The 24,868-nt window shown below is 43.5% G+C and overlaps 1 protein-coding gene across 1 annotated transcript in view; it reads right to left on the bottom strand.

Moving 5' to 3' along the window:
- Window positions 1–24,868, bottom strand: part of KIAA1958 (KIAA1958 ortholog) — a 66,587-nt gene that overhangs the window by 12,959 nt on the left and 28,760 nt on the right. The window contains exon 2 of the mRNA XM_074570114.1: window positions 19,936–21,203. Coding sequence (XP_074426215.1) covers window positions 19,936–21,091 — 1,156 coding nt within the window. The 5' untranslated portion in view covers window positions 21,092–21,203. The remainder of the gene's footprint in view (window positions 1–19,935; window positions 21,204–24,868) is intronic.

Here is a 24,868-nt window from a genome sequence, read left to right as displayed (position 1 = left end):
ACATCAGGAGAGCTCTGTCAGTTTTGACTGTGAATCCAGCCTGCAGTGGTGGTTGATTATTCATTTCCTATGAGACCGCTCACATGTCAGGGATATCTCATAGCATGGTACAAATGCAGGGAGGCAGTGAGACCCAACAGACAGTCTGAGATATAGCCAAAATCATCTGATGTCAGCTGAGCCACTGTCATCATCTGCATATGCTCTTCATCCACAGCAAAAGCAGATGATGTAGCTGAGCCTAACTTAACTAAGACAGCTCTTTATAGCCAAGGATAGCTAAGGAGACATAATTCTTCATGTCATTAAAGTCTTACTTCTTCATTTAACCAAGGAGATTTCATAGTGATGAAAGAAAACATATAATTCATCTCCAGCTACCATGGAGACATAAATTGTATCCAGGCATGCTTTTAGTATCACCAAACATTGTTTTTTCTGCTAATTTCATAATCTTATTCTCTATTATTGAGGTGGTGACCTTGGTCAGCACCTAAGCACCTCACAGCCACTTGCTCACTCCCCACCCTAGAGGGACATGGAACGAGCAAAAGCGAGAAAACCTGTGAGTGAAGACAAAGGCAGTTTAATAACTGAAGGAACGAGGAAAAAGAAACCCAACCAACAAGTGATACAAAGGCAATCACTCACCACCTCCCACAAGCAGACCAATGCCCAGACAGTCTCTGAGCAACGCCACCCCCACACACCCCCCTGCCCCGGAAAACCCCCTCCCTTTAGTTTAGTCTGGGTAGGCTGTTCCTGTTGTGTCCCCTCCCAGCCCCTTGCCTACTTTAGACCGAGCTCCTGGGGGAACAGCATGGGAAAACCAGAAAGCCTTGACACTGCGGAAGTCTGGCTCATCAACAGCCACAACACTGGTGTGTCATTAACACTGTTTTAGTCACAAATCTGAAACACATCAGGTTATGGGTGGCTGTGAAGAAAGCTAACTCCATCCCAGCCAGACCCAGTATAATTATGCCATTGGGATCACAGAATCATAGAAAGGTTTGGGTTGGTAGGGACCTCAGAGATCACCTAGTTCCAACCCCCCTGCCATGGGCAGGGACACCTCCCACTAGACCAGGTTGCTCAAAGCCCCATCCAGCCTGTCCCTGAACACCTCCAGGGATGGGGCATCCACAACTTCTCTGGGCAACCTGTTCCAGAGCCTCACCACCCTCACTGGAAAGAATATCTAATCTACACCTCCCCTCTTTCTGATTAAAACCATTACCCCATGTCCTATCACTACACTCCCTCATAAAGAGTCCCTCCCCATCTTTCCTGTAGGCCCCCTTTCCTGGAGGTACTGGAAGGCTGCTATAAAGTCTCCCTGGAGCCTTCTCTTCTCCAGGCTGAACAACCCCAACTCCCTCAGCCTGTCCTTATAGTAGAGGTGCTCCATCCCTCGGATCATCTTTGTGGCCCTCCTCTGGACTTGCTCCAACAGGTCCATGTCCTTCTTATGTTGGGGACTCCAGAGCTGAATACAGTACAGGTGGGGTCTCAGGAGAGCAGAGTAGAGGGGCAGAATCACCTCCATCGACCTGCTGGCCACGATTCTTTTAATGCAGCCCAGGATGTGGTTGGCTTTCTGGACTGCAAGCGCACATTGCCGGCTCATGTTGAGCGTCTCATCAACCAACACCCCAGGTCCTTCTCCTCAGGGCTGCTCTCAGTCCATTCTCCATCCAGCCTGTATTTGTGCTTGGGATTGCCCTGACCCAGATGCAGGACCTTGCACTTGGCCTTGTTGAACTTCATGAGGTTGGCATGGGCCCACCTCTCAAGCCTGTCCAGGTCCCTCTGGATGGCATCCCTAATCATCCCTAAGATGTATCACTAATGAAACACTGCCCAAGACTGGGCACACCTTGCATCCTCTCCATACAACCTTTGACAGGACAAGAAGACCACAAAACTTACTCTCCAGGTGCAGTCTGCAAATGACCCTTGTAAAATACTTACAACAAACCCATCTACTCTATACATCTCTACTTTGCCTATAGGAAATAAGCAGAAACAGAATCAAAGACTTTACCACAGTCTGCATGGTTGGTATTGATTGCTTCTGCTCTAGCCACTGGGCCTTGCGACCTTGTCAGATGGTGTAACGTCATTTTGTTCCTTACAAATCCACCCAGACTGACAAATAAAGAAATGCTACATAAAAGTAATTAAATCATTAAGAACTGTCCTGGTTTGAGGTAAAACAGAACCAACTTTCTGTTCAGTGATTTTACTTCTTAGCTAGGCCTCTTCTAACTCTCTGAAATTAACAGCATGTTGTGTCGAAAATGGTTCGTTTTCAGAGTGGTAACACCAATGTTTACAGTTTGTGCCAAGGAAGGGTATGCAGAGAGGCTCTTGCTTATATTTATTGCTACAACAACCAAGGTCAGCTAATTTCGTTATTTGCGTTTCGGAACGTTGGAACCAGAAAAGCGTAGAGGGGTCCCACTCGCTGGAAGGAGTGGACAGGACAGGTAACCCAAAATTTTCCAACAGGGGTATTCCATCCCATCTGCCCCGTGCTCAGTATAAAAGCTGAGGGATGAAAGGGTCAACTCTCTTTCTTCAATGGCTGACATCCAAGGAGGACTCTGCCCGTTCACCTGCTTTTGATCCCAATCTGTGTGTTCCTGACTCCATCTGTGGAATCCAGTTCCCACTCGTCGCTGAGTCCAGTCTGAGACTTCCCCAGTGCCTGCTGGTGATGTCATCCTGTGAGCTTAATACGGTTTTGTATATACTGTATCTATTTAATTACTTCCTTTATATTTTATTATTAATATTTCATTAAAGTAGTTTAGTTTTTTCTAAACTCGTAAATCTCTTTATCTCTCCTCTTCCTCTCCGTGTATGAGAGGTTGGGGCGGGGAGAATCTGCCGCCAGCCACTGGCCAATTTGGATAAAACCTCAACAGAACTCAAGATCAAAAGGCATCCTAAGTGCCATCACAGTGAATTTTTGAAAATGTGTATGTTATGGTAAGAATCTGACAAGCTGGGAGAACTGATGAGGTACAAGACTTCATCTCTGTGTCTGAGTATTGAATGTAAATGTTCTTGTCCTGAGACAGGAGTGTTTCCCATGTAACAGTTCCTAGATGTTTGCTTGGTCTCACTTTGCTGCATCTTGCTGAGTAGAGACCAGAAGCTCTTTTGGCCAGGACTTAGTTTTTATTTTTTTTTTTTTTTCATTTTCTGTGGTCCTGCTGAAAACTACTGAAAACCCAGGTGGGGATCTACATTAGTTCCTTGACCACTGCAACCATAAACCTGTTTGTTCTTGGGCTTCCACTGCTCACAGTATCATCAACCCTTCAGTGTGCATGGGTTCCAAAATTGGGTAAAAGCACAGAAAAAAAATCACAAAGCGCTCCTCAATATGAGAGAACACCTCTCTATCAGGAAGGCCCTTACCTCAAATTGCTGGAGGATAGGGAGAGTGGGGAGGTGTCATCTATGCTTGCACCTTTCTTACAGTCTTCTGTAGGTGTCTGTTGTTAAGCTCTAGGAAGACAGATACTCTCATCTTATGGTCTAATTTGTCTCAGTAAAATGGTCTGAACCAGCCAACCAAAAATTATTGTCATCATTGATCTACCAAGCCAAGCTATCCTTAATGCCTTTTCCTTCTCCTAACACAACCTTTGGAGTTGGTAATGCTGTTATCCCTGTTTTACATACTAGGAGCAGAAAGACAAAAATAAATTGACTTGAAGATGCATTTCCTGATGTCCTGCCCCCTCAGCTGTACCCCTGCACAAACGACGTGGCTGGAGCTCTCATGTTTCCTATCTGATCCCATACTGGAATTTAATTTTCAAGAAAATCAGAATGTCACAGAAAAAGCCAGTAAAACTGTGGGATCCAGGGTAAACTCCCAAGTAAGAGTTTGAAAAAGTGCCTAGTAGTTTAGATGTCCCAGTTTAAATGTAGCCAAAGAGATAAAGTGACCTGGCAGAGATTAAACAGACAACCTAGTGGGAGACGAGTGTCTCAGGCTAGCCCACAACCATGAGATGATCCCTCCCACAGAGCAACAGCTGTCTTTTGATCTTTTAATAATCTGATCTTAACGCAGCCAAGACTTAATGTTATCAACGGAGTTATCAAACTCAGGGTTGTTTTCATTTTAGCTCGCACACACACACACTCAGACTCCCTGAAAAGGACATAACCTCTGTAATTACGTATGGCAGGGGGAAAGACACTTACTTTCATGACAGAAGACGCAGATTGTTAATGTTCAGAGGGGTTCTGTAACATTAGTGGGAGTCATGAACCTAAGCTATTATTGCAAACAGTCTTAAACTCTGCTTAGGGCAGGCAGTGAGATCTCAGAAGTACATTAAAAGTAAGGTGGGGTTTTTTGGTGGTTATCACACCACCAGCCAAAATATTCTCTGCCCAAGTTGTGTTCTGACTAGGAAAATGCTTCTGCAGCAGACCTGCTTCCACCAACATGCCTTCATTCAGGTGAAAAGGCCTAGTTAACTGCACACAAGGCTCCACACTGGAGCTAAGTGCTCTCTCTCTGCTTCTCAGCACTTTGCACGTTGGCTCTTGCCGCAGCTCTGCAATCATTGAAAAGCAGCAATATCCAACCCATGGGCCATGGCCATACATAGCCCACTAAAACAGTTAACGTAAACCACAGCTTGCTCCTACCTTTCTTTTCTCCTGTCCTCTCCTGTTTCAAGAAGGTATCTGCAGGCAAATGACATTCACAAGTCAACAACTGTGGTGGGCAGAGGTTGCAAGGGTGGTATGGTCAAGTCATGGTGGGGCAAGGTTGGGGGACCCTCCGTTTCTGCATCCAAAACTCAAAAAGCTGACAACTGGTTTTCACCCTATCAGAGCAATAACCAAGTGAAAGCCATTCTTCCATCTCACTGCTGAAGGGCAAGGGTGAAGGTAAAAGCAGGAGGTCTCCCCATCAGAAGTGCCTCTGAGCATTTGCAGAAACACCCTGAAATTAAAAGACAGGGAGTGCTAAACACTTGGAGAATGATATTTTTGGCACTTTTACTGTCTGGTACAGACTAGCTTCCTTGAGGCAACTCCTACACACACGCAGTAGTCAAAGGCTTAAGTCAAAAATATAGATGTTCTAATGTAATTATTTCATATTCAACAATAATAATTTCTTTAGGAAGTCCTAAGGCCAAATAAAATGCGTTTCCTGTGCCATAATAATCATACATATTTAAGCTTAGGTTTGTGACTCAGAGTGAAAAGAGAAGGGAAAACCCTAGGACCGCCTGGAGACTTTCATCAGGTTTTGACATCTAACAGCTTAGGAGCTCTGCAGGATCAAATGATTAACTTGTTAGCTGCAGATTACTGAACTAGAACAAAGTGCTCCTGCACTTTTTCTTGAATTTCTGCCCTACCTGTCTGATGTTGCTACTAAATTCTGCTTAACAATTACAAGTTCCCTACTTCCACCACATTAATTCAAACTCTATGTAGTCTAACATTTTCAGAAAAGGCTTTCATTAGCATGTAAAATCTGTATTACGATAGAAAATTATTAATTAAAATCCATTTATGAAAGATATTATGTTTTCTGGCCAAAACAAATTATGCCTCTATTCAGTTAACCTCCTCCAACAAAATTATCAGTGAAATATTTTATGATTCTAAAATTAAAAAGCTTTATATTCCGTCAAAGGGAAAAGGACAGCGATTCCAAGCAAATGAGCATGGGAATATTTATACATTAGCATCTCCATGAAGTAAGAGTCACAAAAATAAACTTTAGTCAGCTGTACATTTTTTTGCAAGGTACAGAATGGTCTGATAAATGGATGCTCGCTCAGATGCTACTGCTGGTTTTCAGTTTGCATTCACTTTCACTACTTTCTCACCACAACCACCTGAAAAGATACGAGGTGCAGTTTGGCTGCTGGCAAAGTCAACAATAAAATTCACATAAATATTAATGGGACCACTGCATGATCCTCAGATGATAGAAAATTTCTATCTATGACAAAAGATTAAGAATTTCTGTTCTCCTATGACTGACTGGATCAACATTTTCACAGTGGATACTAGCAATTGCTAGTGAACAGTGCAAAACGGCAGTGCTGTAGGGACTTCAATTTGTACAAGGCTCCTTTCCTTCTCCACCTGACTGTACGTGGCATCTGAGCTATTTCAACACAAAGGTTCTAAAAATGCATTTTCTAAATCAAAAATGTTTTAATTTGCTCAAAGTATGACTTCCATTTCATCTAGTTGTCTGGTTTTGGTTTTGTCAGGGCTAGTGGAAAAGAGAAGTGTTGCTAGTTTTACCTCACCTTTCACTTCTTCCACTGAACACTTACAGTGGTATTTCTGGAGTATGAGACTGTATAGCTTCCTGTCTCCTTTTGAAGTTGTTCTGTGATGCACTGGTGTGAATTGCTGCAACGCAAAATGGGATGCACCTCCTCCGTACCCTGACAGTGGGGCTATTCGTTTCACGTTTACCCAGATCCCACCTCCATGTGGCAGGAGCAAATATACCAACTCCATCTCTCCCAGGAATGCCCAACACCGCAGCACTCCACAGCGGGACACTGCAGCTGCTCCCTGGGGCACAGCACAGAGACCAGTAGAAGATATTTTGCAAGAGCACTGGAAAAACCCATATATCTGATACTTAGGTGATGTCCAGGCAAAAAGTACTCAGCCCACGGCTGGACTGGAGTCTGCCATTTTAGCTGCCCTGTTCTAAATCAGTCACCTGGATTATAAACTAAGCCCGGAACCAGCTCCAGGTCTACCTGCCCTGCCTCATCCCTCTTATTTCCATAAACCTTTACAGGAGGTTTATAAAAACAAATTCTTTGGACCCTTATATAAATGACCAAAGTTCAGGGACCTAACTTTTCACACGGGTAGAGGATATAAAAGCCATGTTTGTAGTGTTTTATACTGCAAACCTAAAAACATTATAAAATGTTTGAAGAAATGTGAAAGACCTTTCCTTTCAAAATAACTGTCTAAACTTGCTTCAACTGTGTTCACTTCTAACACATAATTGCTCCTCTTTCAGAGCTCAGGTTAAAAACGTCAGGTAGACTGGTGAAATTGGAGTGCTGCTGGAGTTGATAAGTAGCAAAACACTACCCAGAATGTAAAACAAATGTCAGCTTTATGTTGAGCATGCATTTTTGTATTCAGATGTATTTTCCTAGTAATTTTTCCTAGTAATTTCCTAGACGTATTTTCTAGTAATTTCCAACCAATTTATGGCTAACTCCACTTAGAAAACTCAAAGTACTCATTGCAGTTTAAGGCTAAAGACAAGACACACTTTTTGTCAATTAGTTCTTCAGGTTAAATATTTAACTCTAGAAAACAAAATTATTTTTTACCCAGGGTGTTTTAGCAACACAGTAAAATGTTGCCTTTTCAAAGCATGTTATTTACTTCATGATCTGTGGCAGAAGGAATTAAAGGAAAGGAGTACAGCAGCCTAACCTACCCTGAGAACTGGAAGCTGGATGATGCACAGCAGAAGTGATGCATTCATTTTCCAAGAGGAGTTGGCTGGCTTGGCAGCAGTCCAGAATGTGTTGCACACACGTCCTCAGCACAATATCTGTTTGTCTCCCAAATAAGTTTCCAGTTCAGCAAAGCATATTTTAAGTGCATTCTGGATTGAGGTCCCTGTATTTAAGTATATGCTTATGTGGAAATAATGTTTAGAAGGTGGAAGACGGGCACAACTGAATAATACATGTATACGATGACTCAATTCAAAAGTTGCTAAGAGAAAAAACAAGTAGAAAAAAACAAAATGAGGAGAAAAGAAACTGTAAAGATCAGAGAAACAGGTCCTTTGTTCAATTAAGCTTATCATTTAAAAACTAATGAAGCATTAGGGGAAAAAATACAAATTCTCATGGCAAAACCACAGTTCTTTTATAAAAATAGGTTTCCACCTTTATGTGCTCATACAGAGAAAGCCAGATTTACATGTATAAACAGATCAAGAAGAAAGCTGGAGAGGGACCTTTTACAAGGGTATGTAGTAATAGGACGAGGGGTAACGACTTCAAGCTGGAAGAGGGCAGGTTTAGATTAGATATCAGGAGGAAATTTTTCACTATGAGGCTGGTGAGACACTGGAACAGGCTGCCCAGGGAGTTGTGGAGGCCCCATCCCTGGAGGTGTTCCAGGCCAGGCTGGACGGGGCTTTGAGCAGCCTGGTCTAGTGGGAGGTGTCCCTGCCCATGGCAGGGGGGTGGAACTAGATGGTCTTTAAGGTCCCCTCCAACCTAAACCATTCTATGATTCTATGATCTTGTAAGCACCGATTGCTCAGCCAGCAATTTAACTAGTGGGCTGGTTTGCATAAAATCACATGTACAAATTTACATGGCATTTTGGAAAATTTGGTGCCATGGAATTTTGTGCCTCTCTGCAGTTGCAAGCTCTATGGAAGAAGAATGAGAAATGGGACAAAAACATGTATTCCCTTACTGTTTAGTCTTCTCTGTACATGCCACCCCTTATGACCAGAGGCTTAACGTGTTCTCAGCTACAGCCTACCACCAGTTTTAATGCCATTGCATTTAAGAGCTAGCTTTAATAAGTATAGTTGAGAAAGCAATACAAGAGGTCTTGAAGGGATGAGCCAGGGCTATGAAGTTTGCCTGCTTTTGATTCACTCCAGTCAGCAGCTGAGAATTAGAGTTGGGAAATATGGGAGGGAAATAAAGACGAAGAGGAGAGAAGGGAGAATTAGAACAAAGAGATGTGAAAAAAAGAACACTGAAGAGAGAAATTAAAAACAGATGAGTATCCTCATCATCTGAAATCTAATTTATATAACTGTTTCAGAATGAGGCAGTCTAACTGGGTCAACAAGCAGTGAAACAAAGAAAGGAGTATGTAATAAATATTTTATTACATTAATCATAATAAGCTGCACTTTAAGTCTTGGCCAAAGCATATTCTTAAATCAAGCTGAGAATCTGAGCTGTTTCAGACTTAAGAGCATGAGGCCCACATGACTGTAATTAACATAATAAATCATGCTGTGGAGCTCTCTACACAGGCTGACAGAGCTTAGTTGATATATTGCTTATTAGAGACTGCAGACATTTCTCCCTCTGTTTTCTTAAAGCGCCGTTGGTAGTGAATCAAAAGGTATCCTTTTCTGTTCTGGCTGAACTATCTACTGCAGGTGTAATAGGAAACATGTGTTGGGAGCTTGTGCCATTGACTTCTGATAACACAGATCACAGCATGTGCATCCCGAGGAACTGCATTTCAGTACCTTTTCTCCCACCCTCATCTTTAATTTAGCAAAGTACTTGAACTGCCTTGTTACTGAGCTTGCAGTTTTATTTCTGAAATTCTTTGTTGGTGATTTTGCCCACCCAGACCAATTTGCTTTTACCTTTCCGCACTGTGTCCTCCAGTATGAGTGAAGCAAGCTATGAAGGGCATAAACTCTACGAAGAGCTCACCATTTACAACCTTGCCTAACTAGTTTCAATGCACACTTTTAACGCGCATATTTCCATTGCCTTCACTGGGTCAGAGAGCAGAATTTACGGACCAGCTCTTTACACAGTTCTCTAGAGAGGATGAAGTACAGCACTTAAAGTGAAACAGCTCCAAGGTGGATTTTTTTAGCCTGCTTTTCTGTTTTGAGGCTCTGCTAAGAGTCCTCTCCTCCTCGCACTCCAGAAAAAAAGACGACTTTGAACTTCATTTTAACCTTTGCAAATACAACTCTTACCATATTAGGAAGGGGTTCAAAGATGTAAAGGTCCCACAAAGTTGGGGGAGATTCAACAGCTGGGCAGAGGGCAGAGACATGAATACATCCATCCCAACTTGGGGAAAGGCCAGACCTCAGGTGATAGATACCCTCCTAGGCAGCTGCTCACACACCCTGACTGACCACAGTGCACACACTTTGCTCCAGACCAGCCATGGCATGTCCAGGCATTTGCCAGGACAAGGAGTCCCAAGAGGCACAGGAGCAGCTGGAAATTCTGCACAGAGAGGAGATGAAGAGATAAGGAACGCGCATTCAGCAGGAACCAGGCACAACTCATTTATTTCTTCCTTGGATACATGTTTAAACTTTATCATAGTTTAACTGAATAGATACTTAATCACATTTTGCAGCTGTACGTGAGTAAAGTCTCTTCAAATAAATGTAGGAGTTTCAAATTTTTTCTAGCTCTGTACACATGCAGAGAGCATACACACACATACACACCTCTTTGCAGCTCAGAATATTGTTATTATTTCTCTTCTGTAATTACGTTGTCAAAATTTTCCTGTCAGGATTGTAGTATTATTTCCATAAAAATAATTTGTTCTTCTACATAAGATAGGAACAATCAGTTCCCCTGCTACTGAATGAGTTCATACCAAAACTGACACCAAGAAATTCACATAAGAGATGACATGGGGTATAGTTTCATGGATATAATTACGGATGTATTTTATACATATATATATATGGCTATTTTATTATGCACCAGCACAATAAACAGTCTGATGTATGTAATAACTGAAAAAGTGAATGGTAAATGGGACAAGTTATTTGTCAAACTGTAAGTTTTCTGAGGGCTATCTGACATCAGGTGAGAGGAAACAGAAGCAAAAAGACACTTCTTTATACAGAGAGAAAAAGAAATGTAAATCTGTGAGCAAAAAGCAAAGCATATATGAGCATACAGGCATGAACACTGTGCTGTGATGCCTGTTTTCCTGTCTTAATTTGTTTTCTTGGTTGTATTGTCAGTAAAAGAGAGCAAGTCCCAAACAACTGGCAGCACTCCACTTCCCAGGAGCCAATGACAGAAAAAAATCCCCATAACCTGGCACATCCACATGACTGAAGGACAGAGCTCCCCACAATCAGAAGAGCACTTCAAGTTGTGGACAGAATTAAATTATTCCCATACAAAAACATCTGTGCTTCTGTGGCTCATTCACACTATCCTTGACCAGCCACAGTAGTAAAGCAGAGATTAGGCAGATACCCCGGTAAGAGAAAGGAGAGTGTAAACAGAAAATCGAAGCAAGCTATTCAAAGATCAGAGATTAATGCCCTTATCTTTCACAGGCTTGATCTTTGGGTACAGGTATGTCCTGCTTGAAATAATTCAGTAATACAGCACATTCAGCTTTGGCACTGGGGTGATGTGATCTGGGCCAGAATAGCTCAGAATCATTTTTTTCTTTCTCTGAACAAAACAGAAGGCCAGCTTTTTCTTTCCTTTTTTTCTTTCTTTTTTCCCCAAGGACAAATCAGCAAGCGATTAATTATTATTAATCTATAGTTGTATGGTTTCAAGTGATGTTTTCATCACGAAGATCCAATTAATGAAAAGCAACAACAGACCACAGTGTTACTGCCAGTCTAAAGATATCCCAAATTTAACCAACAGGAACACACACAGTATTTCTCTCTCTGTGTGTGCACTTACTGTTTAATTAAAGTTAATGGGAGTGACAAGTGTAAGTTAGAAGTAAGATGCAGCCAATGTACTTAATGGTCAATGTATAATTAAGCACGTAAGCACAAAACATAAAACATAAAGCATCAGGCTCAGTAAGGTCCTCAGCACCACTTTTTACACGACATGCATGCGGGAAGCTCAGTTCCTGGCTCCCACCAGGGGCAGGATTCAGTGGTAGCCAGGATCTGGGAACTGCTGCCTCCAACACAACATTCGTGTGACCAGCAGCACCCTGCCATTTTTGCAGAGCAGCATTGCTTGGCTCCAAACAAATGCGGACTCATTTGGGAAACGAAAATACATCTCTGCCCACCAGTCCCACAGAGGCCACTAGCCACATTCAAACTGTTCAGAACAACCAGTGTCAAAAGCAGTTTTTGTGTGACCAGTTCGTGGAGTGCCCCAGCAAGAAAGATTCATCAGGGAAAGCAGGCGTATCAGTTTCTCTCTCTTGAGGCTCTGATTTAGTAGCCTGGTTCAACACTTCCTGCAAGTAGCGTGGTCATATGCTTCATTTAAGCATACTTTATGAAAGAAAGATGGATTTCAGCATGTTCCAGTGCTTCCAGGATATGGATGTTTTAGCAAGCACTGCTCTGTGCTCTGCTAGCCATGATAAAAAAATCTACTGTCATGCTTCTGTTTTCTTTTCTGGAAACACTTGAACCGGAACTTCTGCATTCAAAATTCTTATCTTGTTTAGATAGACAGAAAATGCACTCAGAAATTTTTACTGATCTGTTTCATGCTCAAGCAGGTTCTAGGTTCACTGCAGGCAGAAAAAGAAGATGAGACATGACAGAAGAAAACTCATTAAGAGGGAAATAATTTAGGTATTAGGAAAATGGAAGAGATGAGAACTCACTGTGTGCTGACTTCACAGAACAGCTTATGCAAAAATGGCATGCTCCCATCATGGAGACAGGTGAAAACAGTTCTTCGCAAGGCTTACTGCTGCTATTAACAGCTTAGACCTTGAATACATATGTGAAATGGTTCTTCCGTATATATATTTACTGAAGTACCAGCCTCATCAGAAGTGGAAAAACACTCTTCGAAAGTATCCTGACCTAAACCACCAAGACTTGTACTCCCTTTCCATTCCAGCACTCCATCCAAAGCGCATGTCTGAGGCCTCTCCAGGGTCAGTGTCTCTCTTGGCTGCTCTGCTGCATCTCCTCTGCAGATCCCAATCTGATTCTGCCTTGCCTCACTTTTCTTACTTAGAGACTCACAAATCAGAAGATGAAAATAGCTCCAAAATTAAACAGAGTAATTGCAAAGACCACACTAAGAAAACAGATCTCTGATCAAAACCACGATGTTAAATAGTTTTCTATTTTCTGAAAATAAAGTGATGTGCAGTACAAACTTGGCCAGTTTCCTTTTTTGTTTCCATATATTTTTAGGACAGCTGGAACCAGTAGAGCTCTTCTTTTCTTCTGTTATATTGCAATACCACAAAACACAGCACTTTGCACGGAACAGTAGTCTGTTTAAGACACCTTTAGTGAAAGGGAGAGCTAGCACCTAGCTCATGTTACAGAAATTACTGTTTTCTACTTCTCACTTGTGCTTTGTTTTTTTGCTTTTTTGCCTTTCACGTTGGGGTAATGGGGGAGAGGGTACATTTCTATGTCTGAAATAAGCAGTGATGCTCCAGAACACAACCATTCATTGAAGTGGGCAGTTTCTCTTCTGATACAACACACCATCTTACCTACTACCATTTGCGCTATAGTACTTTGAAATAAAAATAAATATTTAAATGAAGTGTCAATAATTCTTAGTAATGCAATTTCCCTAGCCAGAACCCCAGAGAATATTCCTGACTGTTTGGCAGCTGAACTTGGCATGCTGTACGGACTTACTCCTTAAAAACTGCTGTGGCCTGGCTGCAACAGATCTTTCTGAGGGTACAGATTCAACACCCTCCTAGCTACAGGCAAGCAACTTCCACAGACTGCATGGAAGCTACCATTTCTCACCAGTTACAGAGGATCAATAGGCCTGTGCAGCTTTTATTGCAGGAATACAACTCAAAGCCCATGCCCAAATACCTTCCACACCAACCTACTTTCAGGATGAATACCCATGAACAATTTCCTCCAAAATGTGTGTGTATCTATCTATCTATCTATCTATCTATCTATCTATCTATCTATCTATCTATCTATCTATATCTCCAGCAACGCTGCTACCAGATGATGGCTCTGTGTGATGCAGGTGGTTCCACTCGGAGGAGTTCCATTGTGAACAGGGGAAACAAGTCCTGAAATCAAGAAAAGCTGCAGCGTCATCTCTTGTATGCATAGCTGCTTTGATAAATACTTGATATTCAAGATAGGAAGAAGATCACCCTCTACATGACAAGTCCACTGCTGGTCGTCAGGGTTGAAAGAGGCTGGCATGAGCCTTCTGTGTCTGGAAGGAATTTCCACTAGAGAAATTTCTTAACTACAGTGAAAATCTGAAGAGGTTGTAATACTTGATGAGTTTTCATTTCAGCGTTCTCCTGCAAGAATTAATAACTTGATAAATGCTTCTTGTAGGAACAGCTTCACAAAACATACTCTTTCAGTAGAATTTTTAGTACTATGGTTTCTTTTTTTTTTTCATTTGATTGTCATGCTGTGTACCCAGATGATAAAAGGAACTAGATGACTACTTTGCCAAGGCTGAATTTGTCCTTTTTATGTTACTGTCCTGCTTTTAAACAGAACTCCCTTACAATATTGTAAAGATCAGTAATATCAGCCTCATTAGCAGAAATTTTAGAATAAAGCCCCCAAAACAGCAGTTTATAATTTAGCAGTGTTTGGACACAGATAATTAAGGGTGGGAGTGTGCTGGCAAATCCATACTGCAAGATCAGCAGGCAGTGGTAGTGCAGGAGGCTTCCTTTTTCTGATGATTAAAACTATGATGATCTAATTTTATTCTTCTAAATAAGCCATGCTCTTGCAACTTAAAAAAAAAAAAGCACTATGCTTTTTGTAATTATGTATTTCAGTACTTACTATTTTTAGTTCAGCTACTGGAGCAAGAATAGATATCAATTATGGGACCTAAAGAGTCATCGGTGGACTCTGAACTCTTTAGTCCAACACAAAGAGGAAGAGACTGTCTCACCCCTGCATATGTTTAATTGTCCGCTTGACCACATTCAGCAGCAAATGTCCCTGGAGGCAGGCTTCAGCAGTCACTTTAGCCAAAAGTCATCAATCTTCGTATGTAAATTACAAATACAGAGACCGATCAGCAATTCTTTGAGTGTTCTTGGAAGAGCTTAAATAAAGTTCTGTAACTTTCTGTTGACATGATTATTTGCCTTGTGTTACATTCATTCTTGGCACAGTTACTGGACTTGGAAGAATTACAGCAGGGATTAATTTGGCCTTTCTGTATGTATGGCTGATGCTTTATATACCTCTGAAAAAAGGCATTATTTTTTCTTGTTTGCACTTTGGAATGCGCTAGCTGACACATTTTTTTTCCTTGCAGTGTAAACAGTGATTTAGGAGCTAAAGCTAAACCTCTTCAAAGCTGTCAATCCATGAGGTGTGGGGGACTTCTTTCTCCTCTAAGTCTTGTAACATTTTGATGCTCATCTAACAGCTCCTAATCCATAAATCTTCACAACTCACACTAGGATGTCAGCCCCCACTTAATTTAAACCCACACAATTGCACAGAGAGACAGGAGGAAAAGGAGAGGTCCCGGTTCTTTTGATTGCAGAAAAATACTTAAAAATATTCCACCTAAAAGCTCTACATCAATATCACACAACCCCCATATGCACTGCATTTTTTAATGGTCGTGTTCAGATAGAGACATTGTACAAACACCTGCAACAGACAGGGATGTCCACACTGGCAGCACAGTGACAGTCAACCCACATTAGATGCCAATCATGAAAGGCTGCAATCCCTGCTCGTACCTTCCCATGATGAGAGCACAGGACCAGAACTAGATCTTTGCCCAAGTCACCAGTTTAAGCTGATCACCTGGCACTGATCTGGGATCCTGACATACCAGCTACAGAAAAGAAAAGAACTGGGAGAAGCCCAGAGGGGAGACATGAGAGTCAGCAAGGCTAAGTACTGCCCTCAGCACAGACCAGGTCACCATCCATCACGCCACGCATCCAACCGCTGATACCGTTCGATAACCACTGCAGAGGGACCATGTGAGGCATGCTGACTAAGAAAGCAATGGTGCTTGTGGACAACCTGTTTCCCTTCCAAACTCTGCAAAAACCTGTACGTGTACAACATCACCCAGCAGCCCAGCAAGTTCAGCAATGGGTATGCATGATGGCATTGTGATGGTACCCACAGAATATGATTTGCCACATCTCTGAGAGAAGCAACAACCCTAGCCACTTCATTTACAGGATTTTTTATTTTGCATCTCTACTCACTATTCTTTGTGTTCTGCACATTTTGTACATGTGGATTTGACATCTTTTTAGTATATCCTTATGGAACACTTTGCTCCTGTATTTGTAATGTTGGACCAGAGTTGTCTTGCTGCACTGTCTTCTTAATCCAAAGCACATCTTCACCCTCAGCCTCCAGGTGGAAAGTGAGTATTCTTCATAAATACTTCAGCAATTCTGCTTACGAAGTAAGTCCTACCTCTCTGAGGATCAAAATTTGCCTTTCTACACAATAAGCTCTATTCTCCTCTGAGCCATAGGCTTCCTCCATATCCTTCTGCAGTAACACCAAATCTTTTCCATTCATTGTTTCAGACATCCAAGTGTCACTAATTTCTCTAGGCTGCATGTACTGCAACCTAAAGCATCTTATTTTTCACTTGCCTTCCATCTTCACTGAAGTGACCTACCTTGCCCTTGCAGGTTCTTGGACATAAAAACCAGACCCTTTATTAGAAAAAGGAAAAGACAAAAGAGGCTGTTTCGGAAGCAGAAATTGCAGAAATTCCCTGCTCTCCACCATTGCAAAAATCTCTCTCCTATCAGATGTAGGTCCTCTTATTTTTTCCACAAGAAAAAAAAGACTAAATAATACCTACGTACATTCTGGAAGGCTTTGCTAACGAAGTAGTAAAGAACAATCTGAAAATTGACAGATGAATGTCGACTTATTAAGGCTGAAGTTTAACAAAAATAATTCAGTATATTCCACAATGCTTAGATGGAGACCTGAATTCAACAGAAATCTGTGTCTAACCTCACTGAATCTTCACTGGGATGCCGCTTCACTTTCAAGACACAAAAATACCTTTGTAAAGTCCCTGCTTACACATTCAGTTGCCATGGTTTAATTAAACAGGGTAAAAGTGAAAAAAAAATGTTTGAAAGAGAAACTAATCCAAAAGTATAATGTGCCTTAAACTGGCCTAAACTAACATATATTATCAATATTTTTGATTTCATGGAGAATATCACTCAAACTTTCATGACCTGCGAGATTAACATGCATGGAAACTATCAGCTGTGTCTGATATAAATGCGAAGATATGTGACAAACTAAAACTGAAAGTAATTCTTCTTGCTGGTTGGATCACACTCTTTATTAATAAATTATCATTTAAGGCCTTAGTCCTGCAAAGACCTCATAAACATATGACCAGTTCTAATGAGACAAGGAGCAAGGCTTCACATATTATTTTAAAATTAAGCAACAAGGGGACAAAGCAGAATTTAAATTCCCGGCTCACTTTCAGCCATACCTTTGTTTGTTTGTCAAGCATCCACTGAGTCTATAAACTAACAAAAGCTCTAGGATCTTTGGTATACTTATCTTCTGCCCCTTTTTTTTTTTTTTTTTTTTTTACGTAAGAATTATAGTCATCCTTGTTTCTGTCTATTTGTGACAGAAGAATTTTTACACAGGATAGATAAATATCCTCTCATAGTTCAATATTGCTCAAATTTTATACATCATGCACCACTTCTAGTACATCGCTCTTCGTTAAGAGACAACCTAATGAAATCACTGTACATGAGCAATCACCCTACTGTAGTCTTTTATCAGACCTCCACATTTTATCTGCAAGGATCTGCTGTGCAGAACTACTCATCTGTAATAAATTCACTTGCCAACATTGCCCACTTTTCTGCAAATTGAAGATTTATTAACGCCAGCACTTCTTTCCCAAAGGAGCAGGCTCTATGGAAATCGGAGACTTTGCTGACATGAGTATCAAGTTTTAGTTGTACATCAATCATTTTACCCTAGTTAAAGTATAGCTACCTCTGAGTACAGTAACAGCTATTACAACAACACTATACCAGGCTGAGGAGAGGAATAGCATAACACTTTTTGAGAAGAACACAAGAAATGTAAGTATTGAAAATGTAACTGACTGAACTGGAATATGGAGAGCACATGGAGATAACATTGCTGTCTATGCAAGAAGTACTAGGAGGTTCTGAGGGCTGATTTACACAGTGTGTGTAAATCCAGATGCAACCCCAACTTTGTCCTCCTAGTGAGACACTAGACCTGAAATAACCCTGCTCTGGAAACCGTATAAATGTGGAAATATGTTGCTGCATCCTTCTTATAAGGTTTAACCCTAAGCAGTTAACAACTGCTGACCTTGTTTGGCTTCTGAGGACCTGGCAAAAGTAGTTTGAAAGGGTTTGGTTTTTTTAGTGAATCTGTCAAAAGTAAAAGGAAGTTCCGTTCAAATACACGGAAAAACTTCTTTACAGTGAGGGTGACACAGCACTGGAACAGGCTGCCCAGGGAGGTTGTGGAGTCCCCTTCTCTGGAGATTTTCAAGACCTGCCTGGATGCAGCCCTGAGGGATGTGCTTTAGGCAATCCTGCTCTAGCAGGGGAGTTGGACTAGATGATCTCTAGAGGTCCCTTCCACCTCTGAAGATTCCGTAAATCATTCTCACAGATAACACACACCTACATGGACAAATTCTGCCTAGGTTTGTATTCCACTGTCTTAGCTTCCAAGTTTGAGACTGCGCAAGTTGCAGGGGCAGGCTGGTAGAAACCATCTCTATACAGCAGTGATACACTATAAACTAAGGAATGCAGAATAAGTAGGTTTACCATGCAATTCAGATTGACATCAGGCATCCCATATCTCTCATAGTCAGGTGAGCAGAGTCAGTTTTAAACCAGACAGAGTTTTGTAGGGGATTTCCACAATGGATGTTACATGACAGTACTACTGCAAAGTAGCATCTCAAAGATGCAGTCACGCAAAAATGGGTCCCAAAGAATAATGTCCTTTGGTGCAACTAGGACAATTATCATCCTTTGTAATTTCTAATGCTTAGTTGGGTTTTACTTAGAAAAACTGGGTATTAACTTTGCCCATGGTTTTATCTGGCAACAAGATCTGCAGGATCTTGCCCATTAATAGATTCACTAGCGCTAAATGAGATTTCAGGCTGTCCAGGTTGAAGTGTCATCCAGGCTGTAAAGTGCTTCTAGTGCTTACAGTAGCTGTTACAGGGACTGCATATAGGCAATTTTTTCCCCCTCGACTGTTCTGCTCTGCTCTGTCTGGCCAGACCTTCCAAGGCTGAACCGGCAAGGGAGCAGAGAGAGAACTTGCTCCTGCCCTCACCTCCTCCCAGGATGGCACCACGCATCACCTCAAAGAGCAAAGCCAGCACTGCTTGCACTCAGGTCCTGAAGGAGCTGGCTGCTCAAGAAATAGCCTTCCTGCCCCTCCAGAAGATGTACGTCCAACACTGAGTTATTCTGCATGTGGGATAATCATTCAGCAGAACTACGCTGTTTTAACATGCTCTTTATCTGATAACGTTGATCTGTCTGTGCCAATTCTCAATGCTTTGGCAGCAGTGGGGGATGAACAAAATGAAGGACACGGGATAAGAGAACTTCCACCAAGGCAAGGGAAAAAATCTTTTTTTACTCTTGGATTAAAGTTTTAAGTATTGTAAATTTCATGGTTAAGGTTGGGGTTGTCCTTCTTGCCTCTGCAGGCTGCTCTGATTGTGCCCTCCTTTGCCTCTCCATGATAAACATCAGCCTTCTGACAGGGTGAAGGCAACACCCGACCCCCAACTCTAGGCTTCACTGTCTGAGACCACTTCTTTCTGGTTCATTGAAAGAGTGCACGGCTGGGCTTCATGTCCTCCCCACCCCATGCACACAATGAGGCGGCTGCATGCCCTCTCCCATGACACAATTGCACCTAAAACGGACCTATAAACCTATCCTGGAAGAGCCCTTTCCCTATGGCAGTGGTACACTTTCTCATGGAGGGTGCTCCTGGCTTTCGCTCAGCTGAGGTATTCCAAATCTTCTTCCAAGCAGGAAGAGGGTTTCTCTATCTACTGAATTAGGAGCTGGCGGGACCAGGGCACCCCCGCACAATGCAGCACCTCCTCCCTGGCTGCCCCCTCACTGCCCTGTCGCTGGGGAGCCACCCCCAAAACATTACCACCCCTCGATCCCCCACCAGCATCCTACCTGGCATCGACTGCGCCACCGCCTCAGGGGTGGCGGTGGGGACGGCGTGGGGCTGCTGCTGGCTGGAGCTGACCTCGGGCTCGGCACTCACTGAGGGCGAGCCAGCCACCTCGCCACCCGGGACCAGCGGAGGGGCGGGCGGGAGGTTCTCCTCAGCTGCTGGTGGCTCCTCCTGACCGGGCAGCTGCAGGGCTGACAGGGGGATGCTTATGGGTTTCCCAGCAGTGGCGGTGGCATTGGAGCTGGTGGCTGGCACTTGGAGGGCAACCACGGGGCCACTGCCTGCCCCTCGTGCCGGGGAGGCCAGGGGTCCGCGGGGTGGCCTCTGCGTGGCCAGCCGGGGCGGGCCAGGGGGGGAGGCGGAGAGGCGCTGGGGGTCGGGGTCAGGGCCGGCCACCAGCTGGGGCAGGGCCCTGGCGGGGCCCATGCAGGAGGGCCCGGCCTGGGGCTGCGGCTTGGGCTTGGACATCTGCGTCAGGGCCAGGGCCGGCCCGTCGGCACCGGCCGTCAGCTCAGCATTGGCCACGATGTAGTAGTCCTCGGGGAGCTCCTGCTTGATCTTCTTGAGGAGCACCTCGCCGCCACCCTCGTCGGCGGGCTGGGCCTGGGCAGTGGTGGGCAGGCCGGCAGCCGGCCGCTTGCGGGGGCCGGTGGGGGCCCGGTGGGGGTGCGGTTCGAAGTCGCTGTCCTCGTCGGTGACAGAGGACTCGCAGACCATGTCGAAGAGGGTGGCCTCGTCCTCATACTCCTCCACGGGCTCGCCCAGCTCCGACGGCTCGCTGCAGTAGGAGAAGTCGCAGGAGTCGCGGGTGCGGGTGCAATCCAGCTTGGCCTTCCCCGGCCGGCCCGGGTAGCGCTCCAGGGGGCTGGCCTGTGCCTCCGAGGGCACCCCCAGCATGCTGGGGCTGTCTGAGTTGAAGCTGCGGCTGTCCTGGAAGCAGACACGCTCCTGGGAGCCAGCCCGGCAAGTGGCAGCCAGGGGCCAGTGGTAAGCATGGCCAGCGCTACAACCCCACATGGCCGTCAGGTTGCCGTGGGCCCCCTCGGAAAGCAAGTGCTTGAGGTTGGGGATGAGGCTGCAGATGGTCCCGTGGCTGTGGGCCCAGCTCACCAGCTTGGAGAGGTTTTCAGAGGAGGTGTGAAGGCAGTCCTCCATGGTACAGGATCAACGGGGCCTCGCTGCGGTGAAGTCAGCTGGAGACACGGTTCAGATCACAGGGTCCTGGCACTCATGGTCGCGTCTTGCCAAGCTCATGCTTGCTGCTCGCCTGCAAACAGAGAGCAAAACCCGGCTCTTCAGCACTCCCAAAGCAAGACCACGTTTGCATGGGCAAGTGAAACATTCCTAAGCTCAGCTAAACCCATTTCACTCTCATCGCGTGCGCTCCAAAGCACATTTCTCAAAACAGCGCCTGCTTTTAAGCAGCCTCATTCCTTATTCTGCCTGCAAAAAATCTGCCTTTAAACCCAAGGGAAGGAATATCCCTGCAATACATAACTAAAATAAGCTAAAACAGCTTTTCAAACAAGCCAGTTCAGTATCAGTAGCAATATGATTTGAAGCCTAAATCTCTGAGAAAACCCAAATGCAGCCAAAAAGATGTCCTCATACTTAGGAAATGAAAATTGAATAAAATCTTAAAACATAAAATTAATCTTGAACATCAAGGCAGCAATCAAGAACCAACTCAGACACTCCCTCTGCACCTGATGACAATTTATGACATTTTACATCATTTACGTACATCTCTCAATATCTCAACTATCTCCTTTTCAACTGAATTTTAGAGTCATCAAGGCCAGAAACTTTAGTTTTCAATATAAGGAAAAAACAACCAAGTTCACCCTTCGCTGTGCTATACTGACAGTCATCAGTTGTCCAAAGGCTTAGGAGAAGCTTCAGGGACTTGCAAGATTTAATTCGTAACCTTTCTTAAGATCTGAGAGTTAACCTTTTGCTTTTTTTACCATATTGTCTATTTTCCCAGATCTTAATGATGATTCTGTTCAAGACAGACACCTGCCATTTTCACCAGAACTCTTTAGAAATCTGCAGCACAAGGCATGGATCTCTGGGGCCAAGGCCATGAATCCTACAGTATTTCAGGTCAAACATAAAAATACAAAACCTGTTGCATGTTCATCTTTTCCTGCCAGAAACTGCTTCCTGCCCGTATGGTATAGATACTTTACAGGCAAGGTCGTCCCACAGAAGACTGCAAGCCCTCAACTTCTCAGGACTTCAGCAGTAGGACTTTCTAGGAGACCCTGCAGCTGTTTCTCTGATCTGCCTTTCTTTTAACACCATGCAAAAGACAATGAAACATGATGCAGGAGATGCTTAATTTGCTTAAATGAATAGAAAAGACGGGAAAAATAAATTTAAAGATTGCCCATTCTTTCAATAAACAAAGAAGAGCAAGGAATTGTAACATAACTCAGCTAAAAATACTGAAATTGTTTCCAGGTAACTTCTTGAACTGTAGCTTTCTTTTCCCCAAGAGGTTTACCAAGGTATCTGCTATCAAAATTCAACAATCGGAGTTGAATTGTTGACCAAGCGGGGCTTCGTCACTGCTTGATGAACATCAGGGCACAGCTGGGGCTGGGGGCCAGGCAGCTGGGACAGCCCCAGCCCCAGGCATCGGGCACTGGACTGACAGACCCAGGCTGAGCTGAAATGGGGCTCCTGGGCGGTGGGCAGGGGGTGGGCTGGGGGTCCCAGGGCAGGCTGGACAGAGCTGTTAAGGCCCATGGGTGCCCTCAGGTCCCTGACAAAAAATTAAGGTTGCAGTGGGAATGCTCAGTTTGTATGTGTCTGTTGGCCTCTAGTACCTGGTCTAAATCATCTGCTTAAGTCATCAGCTGGAGGAGGTTGTTCATAGGAACATTTGCTGTTAATAATTATTTTTTAACTTTTATTTTGCTTGTTATGCTCTGTATTCCACACACTTCCAGATTTAAGCTGCAGTCAATGCCTGTTTTCCTGTTATCCAGGCATTTTAATACTTAACTACTGCAATAACAGTATTTTTTTTTTTTTGTACCACAACGAAATAAGATCCAGTTTGTCAAATGCCTGTAAAATCCTACAGCAATGATCACATTGAGAAAGATGGCACAAACCAGTTTTCACACAGATCCCACTACTAGGATACTGGACCTCCCAGTAGTCCATTTCTGAGGTGGGAAATTATTACCCCTACTATAAAGATCATCAAGGACAATGGCTGAAATAGATCAAAGTAAACTGTGAAGCTGTAGCTGACTTCAGCAGGTCCAGGTAACTCAGACCCCAGAGGTCTGTAAGAAAGTCAGCACTTCACAGATGGACCCCAAAACATAACCCTCACCCAGGGTCCTCGCTATTATTAATACAGAACTGGACAGTCTCTTTCTTTAGACTATTGTCTTACTTTTAAAAACTAAGGTTATTTGAGTTGCTGGAGAAGTCAGTAATAAAAGAGCTCAAACAACTTGAAATTTCATGGTTGCTGGGCACAGGCTGGGCATGTTTTGAGGTTACTGCTCAGCTAAATTAATAGAGATTAAAGGTATGTGTATATTCCTGTAATGATATCTATGTTTCCTATCTCACCAGCTGTTACCTGCTAGAGGTCACTTTTTCAAACAAGGGATCATATCTCAATACAACTTCGATTCAGTAAATATAAATTTTAAATTATTAATCACCGAAGTGGAACTTTTTTCATTAAAGTAATCAAGGGATACCAACGAAACTGCAGCACTGTCAGATGATAGCTAAGTCTGAGTGTCTCTCTTTGTGTACACCTGATGACAGAGCATTCACCTCCAGTGACTTTCTCAGACAGCTAAAAGTAACTGTCAACTTCTGCTCATTTCTGCAGGCCTGTTTGGATGTTCTCCCTAACCTTCTCCCTCCTGTGCTTTGTGAACATGACCTGCAAGACTTGGAGCCCCCATTGTTCTCAGCTCATATTTTCACGTAGGCAGAAAAGCCCTTTACATTTTTCCCAACATTCATGCCAATCTTACACCTCATTTTGTTCCCTGTCCTCTTCTACATCAGCGTTCTTAGATGCAAAGTGAACTGCATCATGGCACAAGAAGACAGCTACACAGTGGCTAACCGCCCCTGGAGAATGCTTTCCCTAAAATCAACACAAATTACTACCTGCCTACTCACTTGCTCTTCAAAGTCGCTTGCCAGCTAGCTGCAGATAACTGTGTTTGCTCTTTGCCGACAGAGGCGAGGAGGCTGTGTTTCAACAGTTCTGCAGCCTGCATATCCCTGTTCACCCAGTCGCATTCACCAGGCAAAGGGTGGCCTGTGCAAACAAAAATGGGAACAGACTGGACAAGTACTGCCTACGATTCCCTCCATAAGGCTCACCATGGGTCTTTCCTCCCCACCCAGACACTGTGCCTCACTGGTGGGGTCAAGAATGGAGCCAGCATAGGAATTTCTAGATATATTGCAAACTTCTAGGTATTTTTCCAACATATTTGAAATTAAGCATGACACAGAGGGAAGCCCTGGATAATGGATGAACAGGAAGAAAAACACAGTTAGGAAACAGAGCGAAAGTGGTGTAAGATTCAAGCTTGTTTTTGCAGTAGCTCAAGCCAGGGTGTGTGAACAGAGAACAACTGCTACAATAACTCAAAATCCACCTTCTGTTTTTGCCCACATAAAACCCCAGCAAGGGGACAGATCTCACAGCATGACCTGCAACACAAAGCTCCTTGCATGACCAGTGCCTCTGTGCAGTATAATAAATGCAGTAGGTTCTCACCTTGCAAGCCTTTCAGGCACTGGAGAAGGCTGCCCTTTTCAAACACACAGCTTTTAAACATCTAAAAGTTGTTTGTTATATTCGTTTGTTTGTTTTAAGCCTTTTAAAGATACGCTGTCAATCTTGACAGGGGTCAAAACCTCCGGTGCTTCCAT

Source organism: Larus michahellis, chromosome Z (assembly GCF_964199755.1).
Source record: "Larus michahellis chromosome Z, bLarMic1.1, whole genome shotgun sequence".
NCBI lineage: Eukaryota > Metazoa > Chordata > Aves > Charadriiformes > Laridae > Larus > Larus michahellis.
This window is presented reverse-complemented; position numbering and strand designations above follow the sequence as displayed.